This window comes from Uloborus diversus, unplaced genomic scaffold (genome assembly GCF_026930045.1).
Source record: "Uloborus diversus isolate 005 unplaced genomic scaffold, Udiv.v.3.1 scaffold_11, whole genome shotgun sequence".
NCBI lineage: Eukaryota > Metazoa > Arthropoda > Arachnida > Araneae > Uloboridae > Uloborus > Uloborus diversus.
In genome coordinates, this window is record NW_026557765.1 from 11441086 (window position 1) to 11460520 (window position 19435).

The 19435-nt window shown below is 33.9% G+C and overlaps 1 protein-coding gene across 1 annotated transcript; it reads right to left on the bottom strand.

Annotated features, from left to right (window-relative positions):
* Positions 1–5767: 5767 nt before the first annotated feature.
* Positions 5768–18622, bottom strand: LOC129232184 (uncharacterized). Its single transcript, XM_054866424.1, has 3 exons — positions 18592–18622; positions 15857–17011; positions 5768–5805 (listed from the first exon to the last, which is right to left on the bottom strand). Exons 1-3 carry the CDS (start codon positions 18620–18622, stop codon positions 5768–5770), a joined length of 1224 nt encoding a protein of 407 aa, XP_054722399.1.
* Between the last annotated feature and the right edge of the window lie 813 nt (positions 18623–19435).

Sequence of the window (19435 nt, forward strand, 5' to 3'; positions counted from 1 at the left end):
CTACGCATTTCGAGAAGAGGTAAGAATGTTGTGGAAAATTCTTCGATGTTTATAAAAGCGTCCTGCGTGATAAACAGGAGAGTTTCGATTGATATTTCGAACTGGAGAGCATTTTTGCTCTGTTTATTGCGAGGCATTTCGCTGTGTTGTTTTCGTATTTGGAAGTAAATACGTGTGTAAACGTTGAGTTTACGGTGTTGTGTGATAATTGCTTAATTGCTGATGAATAATTTAGCAGTTGTTGACGATATTTCCTGTACATAGTGTAAATAAATTTTCTGTGCTTTTATCAAGAACTGTGTCTTCATTTCAAGAAAGTGGAAGTCGCACCGAATCCGTTACAATACATCTAACTTTATAATTTAAAACGGAAAATAGCACTTTTTTATTGGTTTGCTTATATTCTAAATTAATGCATTTTTCACAAACATAACACATTATGAATTTAAAATAATATATGAAATACGTGTGTGGATATCCTTGTTTTGCGTGTTTAACAGACAAAATTTTTGCAATTTATTCAAGCAAGACTTTTAATGAGCTAAGTCCGCGCGCATAATGCGCTGTCGCTGTGCCAAATTTGGGGTATCCGCGATTTGTTGTCGAGTACAGTTGTATATAGATCTTCTGACACATTCAAATTTCAAATATTTAATGGCTTTTTTTTGCTTGGTGATAATGTGTTAGTTCATATTTTTAATGAACTTTTAAACTAAACTAGTCATTAAACAAGACAAAGACTTCTATCAAAAGAAAGATAAATCACCAAACAATTAAAATTATCCCATAAAACGTAAAATAATCCACTTTTTAAGAAAAAAGTCATTAAATAAAAAGTGAAAAGCTAGATTAAAATAGCCAGCAAGCTGAAAAACATTTTAAAAAACCTTTATGAGCATGTTGAATAACCCGTCAAATAAAGAAACTGTAATAGAACTTATTGCGAAGTTATAAAATACTCGAAAGCAATATAATTTAAAATATAGTATTTTATTATCCTAGAAGTTTTCTTTGCAACAGAGAGGATACAAGAATTGCAATAAAATTTAAACGGCCCAATTCTCGCAAAACGAACATAGCATCTTAATTGTTAGAAATTTAACTTGACGTAAAATTAGGCTTGCCATTATTGTTCCTTAGAAAACACAGAACAGCGCTGTTTCAATTGAAAATTTTCTGACTTGAAGTTCTCAATTCTAAAAATATAGACAAAGTAACAATATCAAAGCAAAAAGATGTGATATCTCATCAAAAACAACCCTGTTGTAGAAATTTCCCCGCCAAGAAAACCTTTAACTTTTCCGCACAAAAAAGAATGCCTTCACACACACACACATCCTAAACCCCAAAACCCTCAGCCTTAAAAAGTTATGTTATCTAGTTTTCCCGCCAAGTATCTGCCAAACTATCATCCTCCCTCTTCCATCACACCTACTTCCATTAGAACCTCCTTCCACCTTCAACTCCTCAGAAATATGGATAGATCCTTTAAATTGTTTATCTTGTTTGGCGGGAAGCTTTTTGTTCACCAAGCAACCACTCTACTTTGAAAAGCTTCCCGCCAAACAGGATAAACAATTTAAAGGATCTATCCATATTTCTGAGGAGTTGAAGGTGGAAGGAGGTTCTAATGGAAGTAGGTGTGATGAAAGAGGAGAAGAGGAAGGATGATAGTTTAGCAGATACTTGGCAGGCAAACTAGATATTATAACTTTTTAAGGCTGAGGGTTTTTGGGTTTAGGATGTGTGTGTGTGTGTGTGTGAAGGCCTTCGTTTTTGTGCGGAAAAGTTAAAGGTTTTCCTGGCGGGGAAATTTTTACAACAGGGTTTTTTTGATGATTCATTTCTTATTTAGAAGAGTTTGAATGCGAAAAATCGGGAAAAATTGCATCATGGGTAAAAACCAGGGCTGTGGAGTCGAAGTCAAAGAATCGGATTCGGACTGGTTTTGGGGTAAAGGAGTCAGAGTCGTTAGAAAACATGCCGACTCCGGGCTTTTTTTTTTCTTTCATTTTCACTGACTCTCCTTGCATTTTTTAAAAACTGACTGCCAATTGGTTCGATTACATGTATAAAAAGCTACTATTGAGAAAATAACTGCCACTATGGCAATCAGCTAGCTTGAGTGCTTACCGAACTTTCTGTTGCCGTTCCCTAGTTTGGTTGCTTTTTAACCTAATAGCAACTGTCAGCAAACTGTTTTGTTGCCAAACATTTTCAAGTAATCGCTTTAAAATAAAAATAAAAATGTAGTGTTTTGTTCGATCTCAGTTATAAAATAATAAAAGGAACGTAACAATTTAGTAAATCGAGGCCCGTAGCCCAGGTGGAAACTTTTGAGAGTGATCGGCAAATTCAAATAAGTTCTGACGCGAAAGCACGAATCCAAAAGATCCGATGAAATAATCTAATGTTTTTTTTTTCTTTCTTTATTAAGACTTTCTAACAGCTTAATTCTCACTAAAAAGTATGGAAAATAAGTGTAAATGATTTCTTGATTACAACACTCAATCATTTCAGTTAATCTTAAAATCTTCATATTAAGGTTAATTCTAAAGCAGCCAATTAAATTTAAATTGAAAATTTAGCGAAGAAGAAATATAGGTATAGTAAACGATATTCGTGTACAAATTTGTATACTGCCGCATTTTGTGTAAAATTTGCTCCTGACTTATATGTACCCTATTTTCGTTGAAATTTTATTGATAAAATATAATTTAAAATATGTTCGGGAAAATTTTCAGAGTCAAAATATTTATATTTTTTATAAACTCTGAAATTAACTTTGAATGTCACTTACCAGATGGGTGTCACCCGGAGCAAACCACCCCCTCTCAAGAACTTAGACTTAAGCTTCGACTTAAAAGCCAGGGACGGATTAACATCTATTTACGCCCTAGGCCAAACTTTGAGATTACGCCCCACCTCACATACCCAAAATCTATCGAAATCCTATCCCTCCCATCCCCCACCCATTACCATAGGCGTAGGTAGTACCGTAAAGTGACAGCTGAAGATTTCGTGCTTCCTCCCTGTTTGACAAAATGAGGGATGAATTTCTTTCATTGTTTACCTTCGATGATGTTCAATAGAGGGGGGTTTGGGGCTGCTCCCCCGGGAATTTTTTGAAATTGAAGCGTTAGAAATGCATTTTTAGGCAGTCTAACTATTTAACGGGAAGTTATGGCATTCGGAACTCGCCCCGGAAAGTTTTCGTAACAGAAGTCCTACATACGTAATAGTATGTTATCTTTGATGATATTAATGAAAGGAATGAGTTCGGGAACTCTCCCCTTCCCCCTGTAGAAATTAGTTTTTAAAAATAAATTTCTGACCACATTTTACTTATGATGCTGGGGAACGATGAGAGTCGGGAGAGCCCTCTTGAAATGTTTTTGAAAATGAGGTCCTAAAGCGCAACTTTTAACGATTTTTTTTTCTTGATACAGGGCGATTGGTGACTCTAGCGAGGAAAATTTTCGAAACTGAAAACCAAAAAATTGTAGGACATCTTTTATGACGTCCGGACAAAGATGGGGTTTAACCGTTCTTCCCAAGAAATGTTTCGAAATTGAAAACTTAAATACGCAATTGGAAACCATCTCTGATGACATTACGAGAAGGAATAGGGTTCGGTAACTCACCTCCGTAGTTGTTTCGAAATTGAAATCATAAAAACAAAATTTTGAACGATGTAAATATCCAGGCTCTTGAATTTCTTGATTCACTTTCGTTTTCCATTCATTTTTTTTTTTTTTATCTTAGAAAAGTTTGGAACTGCTGGTGTCTCTACCTAACAATATGTTTTGAATCACTCTCTCTATATTTTTAATTTTTATCCACTTTTTTGGGATCTTTGTGGTGAAATTTTGAATAAAAATATTCATAAAAATAATATGTTGGAAGCAAACCCCGATAACTTACATCATTATACATCTTTTTTTTTCTTGCGCCCTCAAACCTGTGCGCCCTTATGGAGTCAAGGTTGACGCCCTCTTGGAAGACTCAGTCAAAGGACTTGGAAGGCAAAGCTATATTTTAAAGAAAATACTGTTCAAGAGCAAGACATTGAAAATTATCTGCTTTGACCAGAAATCTCAATCATTACGCCCCTTCCCTATCCTCCAATCGCTTTTTTTTTCTGCCTACCGGGCTGGTTGCAATCTATTCTAGTTTAACTTATCTTCTTCATTTTTACTAGCGCGGCACATTTTTTTTTTTTTCAACAAGCTGTTTATTAATTTTCTTTTTCACTGTGATGTGCGCCCTTTTCGGCTTGCGTCCCTACTCCAGGGCCTAGGGTATCCTATTGGGTAATCCGGGCTTGCTTAAAGCTGTAATTTGAGAGAAAAAAAAGGTTTTTTTTCTCTCAAGTTACAGCTTTCAAAAATTGAAAGCACACGATTTGATCAATATTCATTTGTTAAACATTAAAGGGGTGCAAATTACAAGTAATCCTTTTATTTATTTTTTAAAGGGATTTTTAAGTTATCTCATTTTTAAACTCGTAACTATTGGAAAGTTTGATTTTTAAATTGAATTTCGAACGTTGTATGCGTTTTAGGTTTACAATAAAATCCAAAATGCGAAATTTTTATAAAAAGGAATTAATATTTCAATCTCTGTTTAGAGGTTTCCCACCTTCCCCTAAAGGCAGAGAGAGAGAGAGAGAGTTGAAAAAATATAATTAAAAAAAAATCGGAGTCGGGTTCGGAGTCAGCCATTTTCCTTCCGACTCCGCAGCCCTGGTAAAAACGCGTTAAAAGTTTTTTAAAGAAAAACATTATAATTATCTAAATTCTTGTGCAACAAAAAAAAAAAAAAAAATATATATATATATATATATATATCGTTCTAATTACGATAGAAACAAGAATCAAACGTCATTTTAAGCAGAAAAAACAGAGAAGTTTTGTAAATGATAAAGAAAATTGCAAAATTTGACGATTTTTGTGTTCCGCACCACTTTAAAATTAAAAAAGAGCCAAGAGATATTCTCATGGAAAACGTGTGCATTTTCAAATCCCCCCACACCAGGGAGCCACTACCCAGCCCTCAACAACATCCTCCTCTGGGTATGAATCACTGGCTTCAAAAGGCAAGAAACCGGATTTTGCCATGAGGTCCCCAATTTAGGGTAGTGATCACTGATGAGCTACAGCTACCTTGTGGAGACACTTCAAGCAGTTCAAGGTCACGTCACAGTGCCCTTATTAGTACCCCACAGCAGCCGAAGCGTACATTAACATTGCCTACCCCTTCAAAAACTAACACTCGCCTGTGATCGGATCTGAGGAACAAAACAATTTGGGAGGAGTACAAAACTGCACTGCAGGTTCAAGCAATTTGCACCTTTTCCTTGATTGCACAACTGAATCGTCTATTTCTTGAAATTCGTGCTGTAAGTATAGCTTTCATTAATTTGGTTTAATAGTCTCTGTAAATAAATGCCCAAACGTTTCATATGCTGGTAGAAATGTAAAGGGTGGAAGAAATCAGGAAATAAATCAGGTTTCTTGGAAAATTTTTGGAAACTGCGAAATTATGAAAATTTTAAAACGTTTTGCCAGTAATAATGTAACTAGGGTTTGCAGGAGTGGCTCTCGCCAGGGGTCGGCATTTCGACTGATAAAAAAATTTTTTTTTTGAAGAGTTTTTTTTTCATTTTTTGATCATAGAATTTGAAAAATGTTTAAAAAAAATTAAAAAAAAAATTGCACGAAAAAGAGCGATATGGGGTATATATATTTATACACATACATAACATCTACTGAGGAGGAACATCGGGCATCATTAAAAACGATTCTAAAAAAGAAAATAAGAAAAAAAATCACAATGCTGCCTCCTATTTGTCAAATCAATTAATCAAAATGTTCCAAAAAAAATTTTTTTTGGAGGTCACAATGTCCTCCGCTGACTTTCATCTGGGCGACCCTGGTGGGAGGGGAGGGGAGCGCAATTTCTTTATTTCGCCAGGTCGCTAGACCCCGTAGATACGCTACTGCGTTTCGCATATTCTTTCCCCATAATGACAGGGTCAAAATGCAATTTTTAGCATGTCCTTTTCTTTGAACGTTCTGTTTACTCTTTCCCCCAATCACGTGGGAAGGGGGAATGCACTTTGTTTAACCGATTTTTGTTGGACTGTTTTTGAACTGTTTTGTTTACTCTTTCTGCTTTTGTCGGGGAAAGGGGGGGGGGGCAATTTTTAAAATGACATATAAATTAAGAATGATGATTAATAATAAAGTAATTTCTTAAAAGGTGGGAGGGTATATAGATTCGATGAGACTTTTGTAAGTATAAATATAAACTTAAGAGTTTCATTTTACGAGAAAAAATAACCATTTCCGCAACTTGCTAAAAAAGAAAAGTTACACAACAATGAAATGTCAAAATTCGAAAGCCTCATAAATTAGATCCCGGGTGGCACCCGTCTGGGAGTGACACCCAAAATATATAATGCAAGTTTATGAAAAAATATAAATTCTTCGATTCTGAGAAATTTCCCCGAAAATTTAAAAATATATTTCCTCAATCAAGCACAGTAATATCATTTTGGGAGAAGGGGTAATGGCATCGGATAGCGAACTTCGGAGGACACCCAATATGGATATTCAAGTTGATGAAAAATATAGATACTTCAAGTTTGAAATTTCTTCCCCAAGATTTCATATTATATTTAATTTATCAAACGCAGTGTAGCATTACTACGAGGGAAGGGGTGGGGAAGGGACTACACCTGCGTCGGTCGACACTCAAAATGCAATGAGTTTCTAAAGAATACTGCAAACCTGATATATTTAACATGTTTTTAATCCACAGTGCAATCTCGATTTAACGATTGTCAAGGAACTGGATAGATAACGATATCGTTAAACCAAGGATATCGTTAAGTCAAGGAGCATATACATTTAATTCAGTTAAATCCGAAAAAGGGCAAAAGGAGTCATTAAATTGTGGAACTCGTTAAATCGAAGTTATACTGTATTTGACACAATCACTATGAGAACAAGAAGTTCCGTCTAGAACTAGACGATCCTACTTTCCCGTATACCCATACTACTTTCTAGTACCTGATCAATATTCTCAAAAATAGCTAAAATCGCAAATTGTTTCAAACATATTTTTTCTAATTTCTAGGAATAAAGCATTCCTCACACATCTAAAAAAATTAGATGCGTAAAAAAAAAAAAAGCACCTTTTAAACAAAGCAGCTAATACACTTTTTTTCCCTTAAAAAAATTCTTTAACAGCTTTCAAAACGAAAAAATAATAATTAAAATTAATAAGCTTATTAAAATAAATACATCATACCAAAAAAAAAAAAAAAAAAATCGTTTCTTTTTCAAAAATAATTTTTTAAATGAATTAATGCACTTACCGAAATAAAAACAATAAAATGTCAACTTAAAGAATAACTTTTCATTGTTAAAAAAAAACAAAAACAAAAAAAAAAAAAAAAAATCGTCTGCGCAAATCGTTATGTAGAAACATAAATGACTTCGAGTTTATTCGCCGAAAACTGAATACCTAAATTAAAACTTTAGCGTGAAAATAAAAACAAATCATATCAACAATAATTATTTCACAGTTAAAACCATAGCTGCGGAGTCGGAGTCGATCGCATTTCGGGATAAAGGAGTCGGAGACGAATATCCAAGAATCGGAGTCAGTCATTTGCCCTCCGTGTATACATTTTTGCCAAAGCTACGAAGTCGGGGAGTCGGAGTCCGATTAATTGTCGGGAACAGGAGTCGGAGTCGGAGTCAGGTGCCTCTAAGTTCTCGGAGTTGGAGTCTGGAGTTTGGCGTCAAGAGCTATTTCCAACAAAATGTGTTTGAAATAAATCCGCCTTCAAGTACGGAATCTACATTGACTTTCAGTTTCTCCGTAGGCGCTAATGTTAAGTTTTTTTGAACGGTTCAAAATTGAACAAAAAATAGTTCAAATCAAAAAATGAATTATGGGAATGAGATGTCTTCGCCGAGATCTTTCTAACAAAAAAAAGTTTGTTCGAATCGGACTATTCATTCAAAAGTTATTAGGGGGGGACAGACAGACAGACCGATGGACCGACAGACATTTTTCCCCATCTCAATACCCTACTTTCCAATTTTTTATTTTTCAATATTTATTTAATTATTTTATTTATTTTTGATTTTTTTTTTTTTTTTGTTTTTCGCGACATTTTTAAGATGCATTAAGCCTTCTTTCATGCTTTTTTCTCCTTTTTCTGACTTTTACTGGGAAAGTAGGCTAAAAAGTAAGCTTATGTAGCACACATTAGGCACATTAGGGCTCCCAACACATTTTAGCTTTAGAAACGGGTAAAAGAGGACCATTTTCGACCGAAAAGAGGACCAGTTAGGATTAAAAAGAGGACCTTGGGAGGACCATTCATTTAAACCCAAGAAAGCACCGAAAGGCAAATTAGCTGCCTGCTGGCTACATCCGTGAAGATATTCTCTTAATTAACCATAATACTGATTTTTAATGATACAATTCCTTTGTCACCTCCTGCACAACTGATCTTTGTCTTTTTATCCATTAAATAATAATATTTTTTACACAAACATTTGGATGGAAGGGGGGGGGGGAGAGGCACTTAGCTCAGTACTTAAGGCAGCCTCCTTAGAACTAAATAGGCGTAATGATACATTTTGAATTGAACCAGGGATGCTGGTAGTCTCACTGAAGGGGGATAGATGAAGCTGTGCTTCATCTTTCTTTAGTTTAAAATTATTTTTGTGTTTTTCTGTCTTGTAATGCTTCTTAATAGCATTATATCCCTTCTCAACCGATATGAATCTATCACACACCAAACAGATCTACTTCCTAAAAATGTCTGAATTGCTCAATCACAAAGAGAAGCAGATCACATGAGGTTTAGTTTTGCAATTTTCATATTCAAAGTATGTTTTTAAGAATCATAAAGCTTACATTAAAAAAAAAATACTCCATGATTGCAGGGCCATGAGTGCTTTGAACTTTTATGGGGGGGGGGTGACAAATTCCCCCCTTTAGCAGGCATCATGACAATGAAATGATATACACAAATTCAACTTTATAAAATTACATAATTCAGCTTAGTTTCATATACAAAAGCTACTTTAAAATGTTATGTGCTCAATTGTTTAAATACCCCCCCCCCCCCACACAAAAAACAGTAATAACCGAAAATAAGCTAGTAATAATCAAAATTATGTTTGGAAAACTAAACAAACTTGAATTAAAGAACACAAAAATTATTAATTTTTTAGTTATTTAAATAAAAATTAAACCTAGTTAATCTGACATAGCATGTCAAAATATCTTCTAATTGCCATAAATATAAAAATATTTATAAGATGCAAAACGATTGAAAGCTCAGAGAAGCAAATGTTCCCGAACGAAGTTCAATGTTGGCATATTTCCCATAAACATAAAACATGCTAATCTAAGGTAACATATGCGAAAATAACATTCGATTGGGCAAAATGTTTTAATATTTACATGATTCAAAAAGATTGAAATTTCAAACACTAAAGCAATTTTCCGCGAAGTCTGAGTAAGTTCAATGTTACTATGGTTTCCACAATGATTCCTTCGTTAATTATTGAAATTAAATGAAAAGTAATTTAATTTATAGTAGCATATGTCAAAATAACTTCCAATTGTGGAAAACATCAAAATATTCACAAGATGCAAAAGGATTGAAATATCAAACGCGAGAAGCATTTTTCCGCGAAGTCCGAGTTCAATGTTGCCATGGTTTCCAAAATATTTCCTCCGTCAGTTATTCAAATTAAACGAAAAATGAGCTAAACTAAGGCTGCCTTGAGTTAAAATAACTTCCAATTGTGGAAAACATTAACATATTTACACGATGCAAAAGGATTAAAATTTCAAACGCGAGAATTCCAAGTAAGTTCAATGTTGCCATGGTTTCCAAAATAATTCCTTCGTTACTTCTTGAAATTAAACGAAAAATTGCTAAGCTAAGGTAAGCACACGTCAAAATCACTTTGAATTGTAAAAAGCATCAAAATATTAACAAGATGCAAAAGGATTGAAACCTCAAACACGAAAGAAATTTTTCGCGATAAATCATATCGAATATATATGTTCAGAAAATTGCACTAATGAAATATTTTTAAAAGAATTTCAAGCACAATCCAATGATTTTTGAAAGAATTCAAGCAGTAAAGAAACTTTTCATACTTTTTCAAGGTTTTCAAGCACTTGAAAAAAATAATGACCTTTTTTTTTTCCCCAAGAACTTTTCAAGGTTTTTTTATGGGCGTACGAAACTTGTTTAACACGCGCTGCGGCGGCGTGTTTGGGTGTACAGTTACTTTTAACGAAATGAAAAACTTTTAAAATCTGATATTTAAGTAAAAACAATATAAAAGCGGACTAATCGGACCAAAATGTTAAAAAGCGGTCTAAAGCGGACTTTACCATAAAAAACGGACTTTGGCGGGAAAAGCGGACCATTTGGGAGCCCTGCACATAAATGAACAGGGACCGAAAAAGAGAAAAATCACTTGCATATTGCATACAAGACACTTGCATACTACATACAAGAATGAACTCTTAAAATTTCTCGAAAAAGATACATTTAAAGACAAGGGTATAAATGTGAAAAAAGGTTTTCAATTAAAAATGAAGCACATATGTTTGTTGAAGGACAAGTTGAGAACAAATGACGGACAAGTGACAGCTCAAACTCAAACAATGAAGGACAAGTTTTAACATTATTATTATTTTGCGTGGATAGAGGGGGGGGGGGGGGGCTCCAAAGCCGTTTCAAAAAATCTTGTGATGTTGTGGAATAGGGTCTTCTGTCTGGATAATTTGGGTATAAAAATGGCCTACTTTGAACTTTCCAGTCCTGTAATAAATTTGTATATACATATATTTTTCTTTTTCTTGTATCAGATTAACATTATGACTTTCCGGAATAGTTTTCTACAAATTACATGTTAATAGACGCATTTGCATATAAATGACTAACATAAGTTTCACTATTCCCAAATTACCCCGTGGATGGGGGAATTTGGCTATAGTGAAGGTTAAAGAGCAAAGCATGGTTTTAATAACAATCTTACTCAATGTTTTCAAATTTAGGTTGAAAGTAGGTACAATAGAAATAATGGGACAGTATGAATACTATTTTTTTTTAAGTATTAAGATGGATTTTAGACTGAAAATAGCGCAATATGACAAACCGTTAATGGACGGGAAGTAGTTTTTTTGTTACAGAACATTTAAGCAAATTCAAACAACCTTCCAATTCATGTTTAGCATATATTACCTTCGGTAGTGACGATGCACATACATACCTATGTTTGAAGTTCAATAAAATTATTATTTGTCCTTATTGGTAAAATGTAGTGTATACCCAAATTACCCGAAGTTTTTAAATCATTAATTACATGAAAACTAATTATGTTAAGTGTTTCAATTCAATGCCAAATTAAAGTAAACATATGTAATATCTACATACCTAAACTTGAAAAACATAGAGTGGCAGGTTAATTAGAAGCACTATTCGGAAGTAGTTGGCTTGCATTGCATCGACATCACCAAAAAGTTTAATTTATTTTTCAATTTCAAAAAGAGTGTTGGCAACATTTTTCAGCATATATTCATAGATAAGGATTATGTTTATGACTGAATTTTTGTAGGTGCATCAAATGAATATTTTTCATTTTATTCAATAAAATGTAACTTATACCCAAATTACCCCGACTACCCAAATTACCCGGACGGACCTTACAAAAGGGAAGTTTTAAACCATCCAGACCCCCCCCCCTCCTTTTTTTGCTGCATTTAACTTGCACTATTTTCATTTTTGGCGTGGTTCTAAGTCACGCTAATTAGTACCGTGGATTTAAACCTTGCTAATAATTTAGGAAGTGAATATAAGAGTAAGAATTTTTATTTCTTAATTTTGGACAACTAAACTCCGGTATACAACTATGCTCCGTGTAAGTTTCGTCCGGAAAACTTTTACCGGATGTCTTTAAATCCAAAAGCTCATAACTTTGAACTAAAAAGGGGTTTCCTTTAAATCACGAAACACGTGTATACAATAGTTAATTAGGAAACTTTGTTCCGTTTCATACCAAAATGGCAATAAAATTAAACTAAGAGTGGGACAGTATAAAATAGAGAAACTATGGCTCAATTATCTTGAATAAATTTATTAAATGATTTCCTTTTATCGAAGTGCTTAAAATTCTCGGGTTTATTCTCACACGTCACTCAAAATTCCTGGAGTTTTTATCTACCAGATGCAGGTGAATTTTTCGCAGTTGCTGTCACATTGAGTTATTACTTGAGTTTCTATGAATTTAAACTTATGAATATTCCTTTTTACTCATTTTTACTTCCTTTTACAAAGAAGGAAGTATTGCTTTCGCGAAAAAATTTTCACTCAAAAATTGACCTTAATTTTCATTTTTCTCACCCTTTTTAACAACTAATATCAAGGAACTCAGGGATAAACTGTATATTACAAAAAAAAAAGTCAATATTGTTCATCATATACACTATAAAATACATATGAGCATGATTTATTTCTAGTATGCATTACTGATGCTTGCGTGTTAAAAGTACAAATTAATGAACAAAATCAGCAAAATGTATGGAGATTATGAACTTTTCCCAAAACTTTTTGCTTTTACCCACAAATCATAAATAATTACATAGGTACATATTTTTAAAAAATAAGAAATTAATTGCTGCAGGGTACAATGCAAAGTCGCCAAGCAACAAAATAAACCGTGTATCTGAAATATTTAGTGACACACAAACAGACAGACATTCTTTCGCTTTCATTTTTAGTAAGAATTACACAAATTACTTTTCATATACATAAGAACAACATTATACTTTAAAAAAAAACCCAATGTCATCCAGTCGCTCTAGCACAAACTGCATATTGCAAATTTTGAAACGAAAACTATATTAATAAACTAAAACGTATACACTATAAAAGACATTTGAGTATGATTTATCTCTAAAAAATACATAATTGAGGCTTAAGTGTTAGAAATAGGTATTAATGAACAAAAATGGAATCATATGACAATCGGATATTGTTTACTTTTCTCTAACGCAAAAACTATATACTAGTAGGAAAACATTTTTTTTCCAAAATTCTAATAAATTAGTTGCAATGAACATTGCAGTGAAAAAGGAGGAGTGTTTGACTTTACAAATGATGAGAGAGAAAGTAGTGAGATTGGCTAATTTTGAAATATTTTCTTCATGATTAATTTTGTAGAGCTTCTTTGTAAACAATATTGGGAGTTGTTTTGTTTGAAGAAAAAATAAAAAGATTTTCCTTGCTTCCCGCGCGAGAACATGCCACGCATAGTTACCCGTGCGAAAAGCAAAGATTACAAAGATCTACTCCCACCACATTCAATGATTGATCCTGGGCTTTGTTTATTGTGATTGCAAAACTTAAACGAATGGGGAACTGTAGACGTTTAAAATTAAAAGTGAGATCAGAGGGAATGATGGGAATTCTTGGTATAAAGACATTTTCTCCTTCTGCTGGTCCAGTTATTACTATTGCTTCTATGACATTTTTTTGTTAAGTTCTTGACAATTAATCAACGGATAGAGCAATATCTTTCGTTAGTCTTACTTTCGCAAGAATGAGATTCAAAAGAAGTGTTTTACCAGTTCCTCCAGGTGCATCTAAGAAAAAATGTGTCCCAAATCATTGAAAATGGATTTTGTGATTGTTTCGAATACATGTTTTTGCTCTGGCATCATTTTTGATCCATCTTCTTGCAAACACTTCTGTAGTTTTTCGACATCATAGTTTTGTTCCGAGCTCAATTCGGTGGGAATTTTGGACTCAGCACTTCTATTTGTCAAAGGCAAACCATATGTGCGTAAATTTAAATCTCCCAAGGATATAATCTTATTCTACATAAAAATGAGAGCTTTGTTAAATATTGCGTCATTGTATTCTACTTCAGCATTAGATTGATGTTTCTTAAATTCATAAAGTACGTCTTCCGACAGACTTTCCTTGTGACTTTGCCATAAATCCATGGGATTTGATAGATTACATGTTTGCAACATCACTGCAAGCAAATTCCGGAGCATTTTTGGCGATCTTGATAAAACAGCTTCCTCTAATGTAGAATTCCAATGACTATCGTTCTCTAAAAGTCCTCTCAGCTTACACGCTTCCAAGAATGTTTCACATACATGTCCATCGACAGTTTTCAAATCATTGAATGATGTTTGTCCTTTTACAGTATGCAAAAGCAGTCGTAGGTGAAAGCACTCGGAATTCTGAGGGTGAATCGTGTAAACCCTGCCTAATGCGTCACTACACTTTATGTCGGGATGATTTGGTACATTGCATCCTCTTTTCCTGCGATTCCATTTTTTTTCGTGATTGTTCCATGTATAGTATTTGAGAACTTCATTGTAAAGCAAAGTGCTTGCAAACTGATCCTCCGCCGAAAGTCGAAAGAAAGCTGTCAAAGTAGTTTCTTGTGGATTGAGTGCCTTTTCTATAAATTCTTTGTCCGTTTTCAAGATGGACACTAAGTTGAAATACAGGAGGTGAACGTTCATGAATAGAAAAATTAAAAATTCTCCATATGGCTTCGTTGCTGCTTATATATCTTCCTGCTTGATATTGTTTAACTTCGTTTTGTTCATCTTCTGATGCCACGATGTGAAACATAGCCATGTCACAGCCTTTAATAATGTATTTGCACACATATTTGATTGATTAATATGAGCGTTGAAAATTTTGGAAAGTAGAGGGCAGTAGGGTACAATCCAACGATTGTCGACTAAATAGTCGGATTTTCGGATGCAAAGACTCGTAGTAAATCCTCCTTCTTCAGGACTGCGACGACGGTAAAGAGGATACCCATCTGTTACTCTTCGAGTTTCAGACAAAAATTTCCGTGGATACTTTTTGGAACATTTACCGTTCTTCATGCATGTGGTGCTCGGACTGAATACCCCACATGGGCCGCGTACCATCTGTGTTGTAATGCATGAAAAAAGTTCCGGATCTTCTTTCCGATTCAGGATTTCTGCACATATTAACTCATCGATGCGTTGAGCGTGGATTTTTTCTTTCATCCAAAGTAATATGTGGGCATAAGGGAGCCCACGCTTCTTCCACTCAATTGAATACATGAAACACTGTATGTTTCCAGATATTTTTCCTTTTAAAATGAGATTCATCAGTGTTTTTACTTCAAATGAAAAACTCTTGCAAGCAAATCGTGGCGGTCTTTTGATGATTGCCCTTGAAAAAGTTCACTTGTTACTTCCTCCCACATAGGATTGAAGGTAAAAGTGATGAATAAATCAGGTTTCCCGAAAGTGCGCACGTACGTCATGGCGTCCTGCGTTTTTTCTTGCATGTATCGCGGACTTCCGGTAAAACTGGACAGTAAAATAGTGAGCTTTCCTACGTTATTTACGTTACCATCATTTAGTATTGCATCTTTGAGGTGAATGTAGTTGTCAACTCTAAGCTTTTGTTGATTTAATTGTACGTGGCGAAGTTTTTCTGACTCAATTTTAGCGTACATGTCTACTGCATATTGCTGAAAAAGCTCTCGCCCACGAAGAATTGTACTAAATTTTGTGCTGCGAACCATCAGACGAAAAGCATAGAATTCCATTGCTGAAATTTTTTTGTTTGTCAAAACTCCAGTTTATGGGTTTCTTTGTTTGAGACTAAAATTATATCCTTCCTGGCCTTTCCAAAAAAATAAAGGATATTGCAAGGCGTCATACGATCGATGCGTTTCACATATCCATTGTAGGGTATTATTTCGTAACTCTAAGACAATGTCACGGTGTCCTTTACTTTCTCCTGCCATGATTATTGCAACTTCTGATGAAGATGGAATGTTGAATCGTCCTTTATGTTCACCGGCTGGAATTGGATCTGCAGAAATAATCAGCTGAGCGTCAGGGGTCAACTTCTCCATTGTCATTTTGAAATCTCTAACGTAATTATTTTCCTGATGGAGCATCGCCTGCAACTGACTTACTAATTTTGGTTTTATGTTTTCAATATATTTACAACGTTGCGTGAGCTGTTCTGTGTCAGATATAAAGTACACCTGTAAAAATTTCGGGCGTTCGTTTTCGGAGGGTTCTAAACTACCAACTCTATGGTACACTTGTCCCTGTACTTTAAGCGTTGGCATAAATCCTGCTTCTTTAACTTCTTTTTCAGCACCAAAAGAAGTCATACTGAAACAGGCGTTGTAGCGCCTAAAGTTTCTCACGAAGTGTTTTGCATCAGTCGATTCTTCGGAATACAACGTACGAAGAAATTCCGGAGGCTCAGAACCATACGGAATATCAACTTTTCCATTGAGGCAACACAATTCTGGCGCTTCCTGCTTCCACTTAAAAGCACTGCAGTATTTACACTGAAAAGACATTGACCCAATTTGGCATGATGGATCAGCAGAATAATTTACAGAAGCACTATATTTAAATGCTGCATTCTCTTTTTCTTTCCACACTTTTAATCGCGCAGCTGACTTAAAAGTTCTGTGTTTTTCTAACGTTGTTCTGCGCTCATCTTCTGTTTCCTCATTAAGTGCAGTTTCTCTGTTAAGTCTGTCTTTTTCTAATCTTTTTCTGCTCTTATCTCCTGTTTTCTCTTTACGTGCAATTTCTCTGTTAAGTCTGTCTTTCTCCAATCTTCCTGCACGTTCTTCTTCTGTTTCTTCTTCAAGTGCAATTTTTTTGTTTAGACGATTTTTCTCTAATCTTCTTCTGCGCTCATTTTCTGTTTCCTCTTTAAGTGCAGCTCCTTTGTTAAGTCTGTCTTTTTCTAATCTTTTTCTGAGCTCATCTTCTGTTTCCTTTTTACGTGCAATTTCTTTGTAATGTCTGTCTTTCTCGAATCTTCCAGCGCGTTCTTCTTCTGTTTCTTCATCACGTGCAATTTCTTTGTTCAGACGATTTTTCTCTAACCTTCTTCTGCGCTCATCTTCTGTTTCCTCTTTAAGTGCAGTTTTTTTATTAAGTCTTCTTTTTCTAATCTTCTTGTGCGTTCATTTTCCATTTCTTCATTCCTCACACATATTTTTTTTTCGGTGGTGGAGGCATGGTTAATATTTTAAGTTACACGAAAAGCCTCTTAAAAACTAAATATATATGGATCTTACATTTCTTCAGTTATTGATATGCATGTCCCAACAACAACAAAGTTCGATAAATAGGCACAATAAGTTGCAAATAAATCAAGTGCTCTCTCATTTGTCTCAAACGCTAAATATCGAGTAAATAATTTTCTCGAGTGCAATTTCATAACAACTTACTTTCATGAACGCGAAAGAAATGCTTATACGCAAAGCACAGCTGAAAATCAATTACTTTCAGAGGACAACACATAACAGGAACTAACTAAATAGTGATGGTAATTAAATCACTATTAGCACTAACAAATAAAAGCAGAATTAAATTCAAAAGTTTATGTAGAATTTTAAATAGAACAGTTAAAAAGTTCATATTCGATGACAACATATTATGCGATTGAATCATACTAACTAATATACATAAAAATAGACACTGCGAAAATCTTAAAATTCTAATTTTCAGCAGCACATAAATCGAGGATAAAAATTAAAGTTTACGTCTGCGATATATCGTATGAATAAATGACATGCTTCAATATATGCGTTAGAATGACTAAAGCTGTAACATATAGCAACTTCAAAATTTAACTTCTCATGCACACCAACAAAGCTTTTATTCTTCATCCATAAAAAAATAAGTAAAATAGAAATAAAGCGACATAAGCTGGAAAAAAAAAACCTAAAAATTAAAAGTTCATGTTTTGCAATAGAACAGTTTAAAAACAATCATATTCGAATAACAACACATCATGCGATTGAATCATACTGAGTATATACATTCAAAACAAATAAAAGTATTTATATTGCGTACATAATTTTTGTTAAGTTCTTGATTCCATAAATACAAAAGGTTAAAATCAAACATAACAGATCACGTTCTTTCCATATAACATAAACAAATGACTCTTAAATATGCACTAAAATAACTGATTACTTAATAGCACCTTCGAAATTAATTTTGTCACAGGCACCAATAACGCTTTAAAACGGAATCATTTTGTTTTTATAAAGGATCTAGAAAATAGCAGAAAAGTTCTTGGGTTTTTGTCAAACTAAATAAAAGACACTTTTGCTGTAGTAAATTATTTCTAGTTGATTTTGTGGTCGAAAAACTATTTTCTGATGTTAACAGACTGTCCGGTTACGTCAGCACTACACCGCATGCAGCAAAGATACTTAAGCTATGTAACGTAAACGCAATTTAAAATCCAAAGTTCCTTTATACTAATAGAAAAACTGAAAACATTTTTTTTGATGACAACATATCGTAACTATATCATAATATATACACAATAAAAAAAAACGAATAGATTTGTATTTGCAGTCAGATTATTGTCAAAAAGAATCCCAATTTGAACCATTCAATTTAAAAGTAGCTGTTGTTCATCAGCGTTAAACATCTAATGAGTACTATAAAGCATGTAGGTATATACAAAACAAATACTTGTAGGTAACCAGGAAGCATGAAGATACATTTTTAATTTGCACCAGCAAAAGGCACTATCTTTTCACGTTGGCAGCAGAGCGTATCAATGAATTTAAATCCTTAAAATGTGAGGAAAGTACTTGAAACCTTTGTCTAAAAGTAATTGAAAACTAACGTTCCACAGTGCATCAATTTATCAGAACATTGTCAATCTATCGTGTTTTACAAATGCTACTGAAACTGTCAGAAAGTGCAGACGATATTTAAAAAAAAAAAAAAAAAAAAACACATGAAAACTAAACCCATTCTTCTTTATGAATGTGTAAAAAAAAATTTCAAACATTTTTACATAAATAACTATGAACATGAAGCAAACGATATTTTATTAAATGAGATAAATTCCCCCCCCCCCTCATTTTTTTTTTGAAAGTTGTAAATTTTTGAGAAAATAATCTTTTTGAGTTTATAAATATAATTTTACAAACTCAAATGCGCTTTACACTATTCGGAACTCCAGCGCTCGAATACGCTACCTTGCGGTGATTTATAAAACTGCGAATGCAACTAAAACTTTGCCACGTTGCGTTCCATGTGTGTCTGTTGACGTAAACACAGGCAGTTTGTTCCGAGTATTTATTAACGCAATCGATGTGACTTAGTTTGCTTTCAGCTACAGAAATTAATTCGTCCCTTAGTAGTATTCTCGAGCTCCTCAAAATAATGTTAGTTTTCATTATTTCCTTAATAATAGGAGAAAGCGAAAATTCTGGATTAACAAACTTGGATAACGTTCTACAAGGTAAAAAATTTTATTGTTTTGTATGAATTTGTAAGAATATGGGAGTTTTTTTAATCTTAAATT